The 12763-nt window shown below is 40.7% G+C and overlaps 1 protein-coding gene across 1 annotated transcript in view; it reads right to left on the minus strand.

Moving 5' to 3' along the window:
* Positions 1–8147, minus strand: part of GPD1L (glycerol-3-phosphate dehydrogenase 1 like) — a 30386-nt gene extending 22239 nt beyond the window's left edge. The window contains exons 1-3 of the mRNA XM_068404732.1: positions 8011–8147; positions 2458–2635; positions 976–1116 (exon numbers count right to left, since the gene is read on the minus strand). Coding sequence (XP_068260833.1) covers positions 976–1116; positions 2458–2635; positions 8011–8063 — 372 coding nt within the window. The 5' untranslated portion in view covers positions 8064–8147. The remainder of the gene's footprint in view (positions 1–975; positions 1117–2457; positions 2636–8010) is intronic.
* Positions 8148–12763: the final 4616 nt, after the last annotated feature.

Consider the following 12763-nt stretch of genomic DNA (forward strand, 5'->3'; position numbering starts at 1 on the left):
TCTTTTACCACTGCTTTATTTTATCCTTCTACAATATGAAAAGTTTTTCTGCAAACTGCAGAGCGCACTTGGGAAGCATTACTTTTTCTTACATCTCAGCAATATACCAGGTCAGTACTGACAAAACAATACAGATTTGATGGGCTTAGTTAGCCAAACTAAGAGATATGCTTGCAGTTAAGTAGTGATAGGGGGTTTCTGTTCTTTTTAAGCAAAGATCAAAAAATGTATCACTTTCCAGAAATGACAGTAAACAAGGGAATGTGTGCTGAGAAAACGTCCTACTCTCAAATAAATACAAAGCAACAACAAACCAGAATCTTCCAAAACTTATGGGAACAGCTTATTCTTTGCAGCTAAACACGCAGAGGGGTGGGGGGGGGAAAGCCCATCCACATTTAAAAATTTTCCTGCCACCAAAACTACAAACACTCCAATGAAACACTTCCCGCACTTCTGCCCCCTCCAATTTCCTATGCATGAACTGTCTTTTTGGGCCATGCTGAACAGACTCTCTTGTTGCAACATAATATTTGACATGAACAAGAGCACTATCCTCTCAGTCACATGAAATTCTCTCAGCAGTTCTTAAAACGATCAAGTCTGCTTGTGGGATGTGCATTAACAATCAAAGCATTATGCTTGTGCTCTGTTCTTCACCTAATGATGCGTTTGGAAACAACAAATAAAAGATTGGAAAGCTTGGTGGTGCAAAACATATTCACTCCCTCTTTCTTTTTAGAAGTCTTGTGAACAGCCTCATTTTCCTCTTTCTGCAAGCACTAGCCTAAAATAAAACACCGCGTAACAATGCACTAATGACTGGGATGAATTCCAATTTTACATCTAGAAAAGTTTAATGGAACAATCAAGTGAATATTGCAAAGAGACTTTTCATATCAAAATATCAAGCCATCTTGTTTTAGAAGATTCCATGACACATTCTGAGTTATTAATGCATAGTATTTTTTATACCTTTATGAGAGTTATACCAAGTGCTTTCTTGGGTACTCGTCCTGTGATTTCATCGCAGACTTTACGAATGAACTGATGAGGGACGACAAAAATCAGCAAGTCTGCATCCTGTACGGCTTCGTTAAGGTTTGGGACAGCAACCTGTGTAGTTATGGGAGAGAAAGGCCACATAACTTCTTAACACTACACACAAGTGTTATCTGATAAGTAAAAGCACATTTTGGTCTTAAACTGAATGCTACAAACTACTGTGTTTCATCATTGAAAATAAGCAGTAACATAAACTTCCCAGAAAAGCACACGAATTTAAGCTTTCAAACAAGCTATTTTATGTCTTGAAAGGGGCATCTTCACAGCCATCAGCATGGTTAGTGCAACAAAACCTCAAAATGTTCCATAACATTCAAACAAGTACTTTGAGTAAGAAAATATAAAATAAGAAACTGCTTTCTCTTTGACAAAATAATATCCATTTTTGATAAATTACTGCATGCAGAAAAGTAGTTTCTTTACTTAGTTCCTTATATACTCAAATTCCTTCTCCAAGCCTCTTACACCTACTAGTTTATATTCTCTCTGTACTCATAGATTTTGTTTACCCTTTAAGAAGGTGACTTACTTTGAAGTCAATTGCCAGACTCCACTTTTCCTAACACTTGATGATCATCTTAAAATACCAGTTTTTACATGTGGCAGGTTTAAAATGTAGCAATAAGCTCAACTATTGATAAAGAGAACAAACTTGAATGAGCAGGTAGTGGACAGCTGAAACACCACACTTGCTGAAGTCTAGGGAAACGGGATTTCAGCATTATTGGTAAAGAGAAAGCTGCAATGCATGGCAGTTCATGGTTTTCCTGCCCAAAATCTCTACTGAATTGCCAGCTGCTGCAGTCTCTTCCTATAATGTTTTTGGGGCAAGAGTCACCACCTGCCCACCCAACCATCATGTCACACCAACACAGAATAGATGTGGAGTCTCACTGTTCTGCCCTGGCAATGCTATATCTAACATGCTGATCTGATTGCACATAGTTGAAATGCAGCTGAGAACCAGATACACTGCAAATGACTTGCAGCTTGTTTGAGAAATACTCTAGTTCTCATCCTGTAATACTTTCTAACTTCAATTCTCACTGAGCAGCCAGCTTGCTTTCAAAGTTGCGGCCAAATTTTTTTTTAATGAGTATGGTCAGAGCTGTTAATCTTGCCCTCGTGTTCACATTTGCTTCCCTATACAGAAGCAGAAGTAACAAAGACAACAGTGAGACTGGAAATAAAAAATGTATGTGCATTGGATTTACCTACCTGCATAATTGCATAATTTTACTTGTTCAAATCTCTGATTGCATCAGTAAAATAGTGTACAGTCTGAAATATTATAAACCTTAAAGATGTTAACAAAACAAATGTCTACCTCCAGTCACAGCATAAGCAACATTCCCTCTGCTCCATAACTAGAATTTAGCTTCTGAGCCTTACCACATTGTCTGGCAGCTTGTATCCAGGGAGATATTTTACATTTTCATGTTCATTATTTATGATATCCGTCAGTTTTCTCCCGTTAATATTCTCCTCAAAGACCCACATCTTCACTGTGGAAGCAAACTTTTGCAATTTTTTTACATTGTTGCCTATTATTTTGGCAACTGCAGAACCCCTGCAGGAAAGAAACCAAAAATATTCTAAAAAAAATATTATTTTGCTCTAGAAGAAAGAGACTGTCTTTAAAATAAACAGAAATTCACAGGTTATTGGACCAGTTACTATTTTTGATCTAGTAAAACAAGTGGAAAAATACACCAGTCATTCAGACCTGCTGCTTTCTCTCAAATGTATTTAGAGTAAGTCAGCCTGAAGCATTTACTGAAAACATCCTTACTTACTTTTTCTGCTTATGGCTATCCAGTGAGAGTTTGGGGTTACTGTATTTCCACAAATCAAATGGATTACATCTGCAAAGCAGTGGTAAAAGTGACATACACACTTTTAAAAAACAGATCATTTTCAGCTTTAAGAAGCGGGAAGTTTTCTTTGCTAAGATGACTGACCCACCAATTGCTGTACAATACTGATATGCATTTAAAGCCAAGAAGCATTTATATCTTGCAGAAGTTGTAAGCTTTATGGTTATGCTGCCAACCTCACAGAACTTAACTGTTGCAATACCATCCTCTGAATTTGCAGGCAGACAATTCCATTAACTGTTAGCCTCATTTTCTCCCCCAAGAACAGCACACAGTGAAACCTGTAGGACGGTGATCAATCTTACTACTCAAATCTCTAAGCAACAATGAAATTAATCAGAATTACAGAAGCTACATGCAAGAAGAGGAACAAACACAACCATCCCTTCCATTCATAGCCTGAATGCTACATGGAAGAAAAAGATGCAATTTCATAAAGCCTGTTAACTTCCTTTCCTGGGACAAGGTGGCAGCTTCATAATTACTGATAACCTACTAAGCAGACAAAAAAAAATTCAGAAAGATGTGAAAAAAACACAGAGCCATCATCTGAGGCTTATGTGGGGGGCAGGGGAGGGGGGGGGAACTGCACACTTTATTAGGAGGTAAGAACATTTTAACTTTACAAATCTAGTTATACTCACACACTTCCCTAAATTTATTATGGACATTGCTTGTAATAAACTCATAGCTGGCAACTAAACCAAATAGATTCATTCTGCTCCAAGAGCTCAATTGTGCTGTATTAAAGATCTGTGCTATCCCAGGCCTAAGGTCACTTTCTAAGTAGTGGCAGAAAAAAATCATAGTATCCTAAGCAGACCTTCTTCAGTTAAACTATAAAACTGTATGTCTTAAAAGACTGGAATTTATTTCTCTAATAGCACTTCACACACTACAAATTCCCCTGGGTTCAGGATGTGATACAGAAGCTACAATTGTCAGCCATCTCTTATCAAGCTCATATTCTAAGTGGTTTCCGCTGCAATGGTAGGCAACTCACCAGCTCAACCCCCAAATTTCAGATCTACACAAACAGTATGAATCACATGCAACACAACACAGGTATGTGTTTCTCAGAAAGTGCTTTGAGTTCCTTGAACAAAAGCACATTTATTACTGCCGATTTATACACAAAATCTGGATCCCGGCAAACCACTGTCTTCAGTTTTGAACTTAACTACACATTCTTGGTACTTAGTGTTGATAGAGAAAGACAGAAATAACTGATTCAGCAACTGCCCAACTGGGTTTTTCAAACAGTTTGCCAACATAAAGTTTGGCAGCGTGTACCACTTGAGCGAGACATTAATTCCACTACTATTTAACACTTAAATGCCTTAGCTGTCTTTTTTTCAGCCTTTGAATGTAGCATAAAAAACATGAATATTTGTCTAGTCTTAGTTCCTGAATTCAAGAAGGTTCTCCTGACTGGCTTCTCTGGTTCCTCATTTCCTGTTATGCTGCAACAACTGTTGTAGGACTGAATTAAGCAAGGTCAAACAACTGACACCAAGTCTTAAGATTGCTCTATGCAAGGTGAAATACCAGCTCCCCACACCTGTTAATCCAACAAGCAAGCTTATGTTCTCTTCTGTGTCCCCATACTCCTGAGTGTGTACTCAGAAATAATTTACTGGAATGTCTGGCTCGTCTTGTATACTCCTGACACATCGCAAGGCAAAGGAATGGGAATTCTTGCCAATTTATTCCTAGCAATAACAGTTCTAGTGTGAGCTAGGTTGCTAGACTTGGTGCCTGCAGCTTCTCAGTTACTCAAGAAAAACCATAGTGAAAGATTTCCTCATAAATCTTAACCCTGACATGCTCTGAGGGATGGTTAATACTATTCAAGTAACACAAGGCAGCTGCATGCCAAACAGCAGCTCTCTTCCTGGCAATGAGTATCAAAGGTACGCCCAAACACAATCACATACACTTCTTACTTAACACTTCTGAAGAACTGTACCTGATGCTCGCTGAGCAGGACCACCCACTTCGTCTCCTGCCCTTCCCTGTTACCACATATCACAGTTGGTCTGCTTTTCCCTCATAACTTTAAAAGTAAAGCACAAAACCCAGAAACTCCTAAACCTGCCCTGATACCAGCATCAGTAGAGGTCACAACATGCAAGTGCAAATAATATCATTAACTCTAGCTCTGCCACTTGTCCCTATAAAATCACCTTAGTTAAGCCACAAGTTTTACCTCCCATTTTTCTACAGCAAGTTCCTGGGCCTATGAACCACTCTGTCCTGGCAACTTGCCCTCTCTTCCCAAACTCTACAGTTTCTGTTCAAGTTGGGCAATCAGATTAATTAAGGAATGGTTCTAGCAAAACAGACAGGGATAAATTCTGGCTGTGCACATCTTGTTAACCTGCCCTGGAAGTGTTGTCAGAAGAGCAGGCTATAGTACCTGTCTAAGGCAGTGTTTGCAGTGTTTTAACTGAATCTGGACACCGTCCTTAAATCCTCAGGCTCCAAGGCATATTCCCAAGGAGTACTCTCTTCATAATCAAGAAAGCTTATTTTATCCCCTACCTTAAAGATCCTAATACAATCATTTATTCACCAGCTGAGCAACCCTAAGTGGGCAAGGCCAGCAAAAAGCCGTGTGAGCCATCTGTTCTGTCCCATGATCTTCCATCAGGTGTTGAGTGACCCCTGCCAAGTCAACTTCACTGTTAAGGTGACCTTCCCCCTAGCAAACTGACCAAACAAGTCTGACTGGAAGTAGTTTATCATCCAAGGCAACTGGCTCAATCCTTCTAAAAGGTCACTGTGGTGCCAAGCTCCTTTAGTGTTTTTTTTCCATCCCAGATACAGGTTAAAGGGCTGTGAGAATGCAAAGACGTCCATACAGTTAGTGGCACTTGTGGGACAGAATCATCTCACACAGAACCCCAAAACCCCACAGCCTCCAAACTGCTAAAGACGCCAAACCCCACTCAGTTCAACTGCTTACATTCTTACAATTTAGGCAACACCAGTCACACATTCCCATAATCCAGGCTTCAAAAATACATAACCCCAAAATATCAATGAGGAGATACATATAAGTGCTTACATTTCTTTCTGTTTACCTGCTTTTGAGCATTAAATGCTTCCACTTTAGGGCCACAGGCCCCAGTTCAAAAAGGCACCTACATGCACATAGGTACACAATTCAATTTAAGTCCTATTTAGTTCAATGGCTGCATATATTATTGAATTACAGTGCTCTTTACAGTCAGGGTTTGGTATCTGTCATCCCTTCAACTCTGAGGAAGAAATCACCTACCTCTCCAAGAATTATTGTTTTCAGAAACATTTGAGTGGGGAGAGATGTTGCACATTAAATAATTGGCAATTTAAAATTTTTTATTACTTTTGTTTCTGCTTTTCTGCCACAAAAAACCCTGCCACACTGCTATCACATATGAAATAAGCTATCAGTTATTTGAATACATTTATCCCCAAAAGAAAGAAAAAAGCTGATGCCCAGTAATAGCATTATCTCTTTCAGCATCGCAGATATGGGCATTTTGCCACCCAAATATCCATCCCATTAGGCAGGAGTTTTTCTTCTTATTAAACTGATCTAGTGAGGTGAAAGCAAAATATATATGGACGTGGTTATTGCAAGTAGGTAATATCTATAAATCCTTTTGCTTCTGCGTGTTTCACAGTGAATCAAACATAAATGCAGTCAAACTTCCTGTAAAACTTTTGCTAAATTTCAAGGACGAAGAACGGCAACAATAGCCCTAAAAGACTGACAACAGGTCTAACGACATAATTTCCTTTTGACATATATTGCTATGCACAGTATCTCCCCATCCATGTTACAAGCCAGTGCGAGGAAAGCAAAAGATGCTGCACTGAAATGTCAGCCCTTCCCTGAACAAGCCATCACAAAGAAAAACACAACTTGGCAGCTGCTGATATTTTTAACTATGCAAAACAGCACCAAAAGCCAATCGCACGGAGGGGGCAGGGGGTGAGCAACTAGCCTACGATCAGCTTGACAAAAGACTGATGAGTTTTAATAAAATGCAGTACCTTGCTATACCCCAAACTCCCCTGAGTTTAAATTTAATGTAATGTTATCAGAAATAATACGTGCTTAGTATTAGTAACTCAAGTGACAAACTGTGAAGATAGATTTCTATAATACATTGTAGTTAACTTATTGTAAATAGGGGCCCGGGGTAGAAACAGCGATAAGGAATAGCAGAGAAACTGAAGAAGGGAGACAAAGGATTACTAACATGACACTCCTCTTGGAGAATGATTAGTAAATCTACTGCTTTCAGTGGACACAACAGTAAGTTTATTTAAGTCTAATTATAAACCAGTGACAGATGCAGCAATAAAACCTCGTCTCAAGCCTTCAGTGTGTCTCAGCATAATCAATTGGAAAAAGAAAAGGTATTTCAAACAACCTGCTGTCTCGCAACTCTTCTTTGAACTACCTTGGAAAACAGCTAGCACAGGAAACCCCGAGCACCACTTCTGGAGAGAAGCGGACTTGTTACAGCGCTTCGGGAGCAACGCATTTTTTTCGTTCAGCAAGTCGTTCAGTATCTTTAATGTCTCCGTCACCTGACATCGGACAAACCACACAACGAATACCAGGTTAAAAATATCCTAAAACAACTTCTTCACAGAACAGGCGGGTGCCTACAAGTACGCCAAAACAGGGTGCCGGATTCTGCCGCTTCTCCCTCCGTTCACTTCAGGGCAGTACCTCCGCCTCCGAGGGACACCGAGGGCTGCCGAAGCCCACCCGTGCGGCACAGGCGCGCCCAAAAGCCCGCCACAGACCCAGCCCTGCTGGCAGCTGCCGGCGACACCGTGTTTCACCACCAGCACCGGGGCCGTCGCCTCTGGGGCGCGGCTGCCCTCACCGCCGCCACCCCTGAGGGGAGCGCGGCCACAGCGCGAAATCCTCCGGCTTGTGGGGCCGGCGGAACGACAGCGCTGAGCGGGAAGCGACAGCAAGGCCCGGGCAGGTACAGCCGCAGGGAAGATCAGGCCGGGACCAGGTATCTGCCCTCTCAGGGGCTGCCGCCGCCGCACTCACCAGTTCCCCGAGCCCACGATGCAGATCTTGAGGGGCGCCGCGGAGAGCGCCATGGCAGCGCTACCCGCGCCCCGCCAATGGCCGCGGCGATGGGCTCCGTGAGGCGGCCGCCTCACGCTACCCCCGCCTCCGCCGTCAGGGGATCGCCCTCGCCTCCCTCCCCCCCTGCGGCTTGCCGGGAAGTGTAGTTCTGCCCCGCGTCGCGCTTGCCGTCTCTATGGAGGGGTCTCGAGGGCTCCCGTCATAGAGGGCGAGGCTAACGGCAACGGCCGGGCCGTTGCCGTTAGCCTCGCCCTCTTTGACGGGAGCCCTCGACGAAAACTGTCAGTCCCGCAGGCACTGTGCCATATCCTTATTGTCACCGTTTTCTACTCAACTAATAACCGTACATTTCAGTCATATATGTCACAACGGAACTCTTGCCCTCTCCTAGCTTTGGAGTAAGTCTGTGAAGCACCCTAGATGTGGAGGAACTAAGGTATCAAGTAATAAAGCAGGTCAAGCCCTGGGGGGGATCTTAATGAGAGAAATATGAGTGTTTTCAAACACTCATTTCCCCTCAGCCTTTAGTCAAAATCATGTTTTTCTCCCCCCTCCCCCCCCAGGCTTCTCCAGGGAAAAAGAATGCAGATGAGCTGTTGGTTTGGTAAGATGGTTTTAAGTCATTTGTGAGAAACCTTTTTGTAAGAAGTATATTTATACTGACACTTTTAGCTGTATTTAATAATAACCTGGAAGCACTCAAATACAATGCTCTCACCTGTGTACAAAGATGGTGCCCCTGCCCCCCCCCCCCCCCCCCCCCCTTTATAAGAATAAACCCTGTATCAAGACAATACCCTTTTGAGCTTTTCATTACAGGGAGCTGTGGCAAACTTCTTCTCTTGTGCCTTTTCTAAGTGGCTTGCAAGGGGCCTGATTGTGTCAGTTGTTCCTGGAATGCTTCTTCAGTTAGAGGCTACATGAGAGGAAAAGTTGCACCAGCTCACTCGCCTTTTGAGTCATCATAACTGAAGTGGTGTGAACTGCTACCTGGTGTTCTCCTTTTTGTTTAAAAGTGGGATTTTAATTTACCCTACTGCTGGTTGGCTATCACTTTAAACTAAACCAGAAAGAAAAAAAAAAAAACAACCAAAACCATGCATAAATCCAGTCTGCTTGCACTAGTATCTTCATTTCCACTAGTAGCATTTCCTAATGTGGAGAAAACCCTCATTATTGTTTGAGTCCTGTGAGGGAGTTTTTTTCTTGTGCTTGCCTTAAGCATCCGGAGACCAGAGTTGAGAATATCCAGCCTAGCTTTTGTGGGGATTGGGGAAGGGGTAGTCCTATAAAATCGAATAAGGGCACAAGTGGCTGGAGTCTAAATACTTCATGAAATAGAGGAATGAAAATGATGTAAAAAGTACATACTTAATGTAAGCACCCCAGGATCATTTTGACGATCTGGACAGAAAAGATAAAAGTCTTTATTAAGCTAAATGGGAAACATAAAAAATACAGACAAATTACAATTTCTATAGTTTTTCTTGTAAAGCTGAGAGTTCTTCAACAGTCTAGAAGGCTGGTTCCTCAGCCTGCAGCATTTTATGAGGCTGTGTGTGTACTGTGTTTTACACAGAATTGTCATTGTCTTACTTTAATATACATCTTCACCATGAACTAAACTGCAGTCTAGTTAAACAGTTCAAGTTTATACAAACTCTGTTAACAGCCAAAATATAATGTAAACACATATTCATCTTGAAGAATCCTCAGACGCATTGCAGAAGTACATTGCAGAGGCCTACCCATACTATTCCAAATATCAACTTTTACCTATTAATAGAGCATTGATTAATTTAAGCTGCATCTGAGGTAGGAAGTGGCCAATCCTTTAAATAAAAACATTGCAGACAACGGAGAAGAAAGAGCAAGAAAGACCCTTTCTACTGTTAAAGCAAGTGCTACCAAATCATTAATGTTAGAAAGAACACAAAAATATTCTTCTATGCCTCATCTGCAGACTCAGACAGATGTGTTCAGGCAATCTAGCTGTACTGATTGAAGATACTGTCCTCCTATCCTAGCAGGCTATACCAACCTCAGCTGGAGATTTTAATCTTTTTCTCAAGGTTGGCAGAAGAAATTACTTTTTTGCATGTCAGTGACTTGAGTTCAGTCTGGCATCTTACCTTAAATTGCTAATGAGATAGGTTAGGAGCAAAGGCAATCTGAAAGGTAATCTTAGGGAAATCAGAATAGCAGCCTCTTTTGTAAAAGAGTACATCCTCATGGTGTAGCCGTGACAGTCCAGGAACAATCAATGAACTGAAGTCACAGATGCCCACATGCATATTCCATTTTCCTGAACCTTATACAGCAACCAGCCAAAGGGACGTGACAGACAGCTATGGGTTCTAATAGATTAAGACAAACAACTGTTTGCCTGAATTATAGGTGTTAAGGCTGTCAGTTTCTGGGCTTTGTATTGAAGCAGCTGAGGCAGGAGCACACATGTGCCCTCATGTCAGCTTTTCTATGGCATCAGCGTGAGCTCCTCTGACAGGTGAAGCAGGCATCTGGGTTTATTAAACCACCACTAAGATTTGACAGATTTGATCTGTCAAGACCCCAAAAGACTAAGTCAGTATCAACTTTATCTAGTGCACATCAGAAAGCAGATGGTTTGGTACCTATAATTCCATTACAGGAAAAAAAAAAGAGGAAGATTGATAAAGAAAATAAAAATACATTTTGGATGGGGGAGAAAGTAATACACAATGAGATCACTGCTCTTGTTTTTCAGTTTTCCTCTGTATTTAAGTGTTTTTTTGTTCAATGTGAATAGAGAGAGACCCATTTTTTTCTTCAGTGCTTTATTTGACTTTACGCATGCTGATGAAAAAGGCAGCATGGATTAAGCATCCATTAAGAAGAATAAAAACAACTCATATAAGGAAAGAATAAAGCTCTGAGATTCTCTAGCTGCATGTTCTAGACTACTTATATGCAGAGTCACCGCACTTACAGCTAAATCTATTAATCTGTTTTAACTATTCTAGATATTGCTAGGATGCCGGTTCCTCTTTTTCTGTTTGTCTGATGTCCAAGCATTTATCAAAACCTGACAAGCTCCTTTCAAAACTCAGTACCCAGAGATAATAAGATATGTCAGTGCTAATCTACAACAGCAAAGAGTCCTGTACAAAGCAGAAACATCTGGCAACTAGAAAATACAGGAGAGCTACAACAGTTTAAAATATTTAGCTTTAATTGCAAATTTCTGAAAACAATCCTGATTACCTACATGGAAAATTTCCATTTAATATGCTGATTTTCTCATTGAAAAGATTATTATAAAAGCCAGTTTTCTTAGGATACATTTAAAAGCATGCATTAAATAGCAGCTTCCTTTCATTTTGCTCTTAGTGTTCTGTACAAAAGATAGGAATCTGGTTTATATATAATTAGGTAATTATTGCACTGGAACATATTAAGATCTTGAAACACATCTTGAATCATTCTAAATTCTGCTGATTTTGCAGGAATTTCTTGTAAATACATGCTGTTGTGTGAGTGTGGGACTGGCAGAACTGTGTCACTTCTTTAGTAGTATAAACTCTTTAGCCTAGCTATGGATATGGATTAGGTAGCACAGCTCAGCCTCTCTGAGTAGATGACCTCAAAGGGAAGATGACTAAGATATAGTAACTAATATTTTCATAAGACACCTCAGTTTCTAAAGCGTCTTAAAGACAGAGATGAGGATGAGGTCCTGCCTAAATTAAGCAAACATAGATGTAACTGAATAACAGAATTAAGACAATGCTCTTTGTGTCCCACAGTCTTTGACTTTTTTGAAGGTGTACGGAATGGGAGGGAGTTAGGTTTGGCTTTTAGTTTTCGGGTTTTTTTTTATTCCCAGTGACCGCTGGGTAGGTTTAAAGTCCCCAAAAAAGAAATGCACATGAAGGCCAGGAAATGTTAAGAGGCACAAACATTTCCCTCCCAACTCAGACTTACTTTCTTCATCAACTCCACTCCCTGTTCCTCCTCATCCTTTCTTCACAAACCTATTTTCCCACCTCTTATCTCTGCTTATTATGCCAGCTCTCCAGTCCTTTATTCAAATGTTTCTCATTTATGCCCATTCTCCCCTCAAACTTCCCAGTCCTGCTCTATGTTGGCTGACCATTCTGCATTTTTGAGGAACAAAAGTTAATGAGAAAAGGAAGGTTTTGAGGGTTAAAGGCCATTTTACTTTTCCTTAGACTGAGGCAAATGTACTCACTTTTTTTTTCAGAGAACTACCCATCTCATGCAATGCTGACAGGCACTTTCAAGATAATTCAGTCTTCCAAATATATCACCTTCAAAGAAGAATGTTTGCAGCTTTGCTTGGAGATCATGTTGCATTTTGACAGGCCTTACAAGACAAATACAATTTTAATCTAGCTGGGAACATAGGTCAAGCACAAATTATAAAGCTTAATAGATAAGGAGAAATCTGGAAAATATATGTCTCATTTTAGCTTCATAAAGACTTTCTCTCTGTATCTTACAGATTCTGCTGGTGCTGTTTTTTTCCTCTGCCTGCCCAACATGGTGTACTTCTTTCAGGTAACCTATTACTGATGGTAATTTGTTACTAATTATTCCATTAAGCTTTTGTGTTGCATCGTTATTACTTAAGGTCATAACATAGTAAATCTTTTGGTTTAGTAAAAAAGCCATCCTCACCCAGTTTCTCATTCCCTTTTCTGCACTTTCT

The sequence above is a fragment of the Nyctibius grandis genome, chromosome 7 (assembly GCF_013368605.1).
Source record: "Nyctibius grandis isolate bNycGra1 chromosome 7, bNycGra1.pri, whole genome shotgun sequence".
NCBI classification, from domain to species: Eukaryota; Metazoa; Chordata; class Aves; order Nyctibiiformes; family Nyctibiidae; genus Nyctibius; species Nyctibius grandis.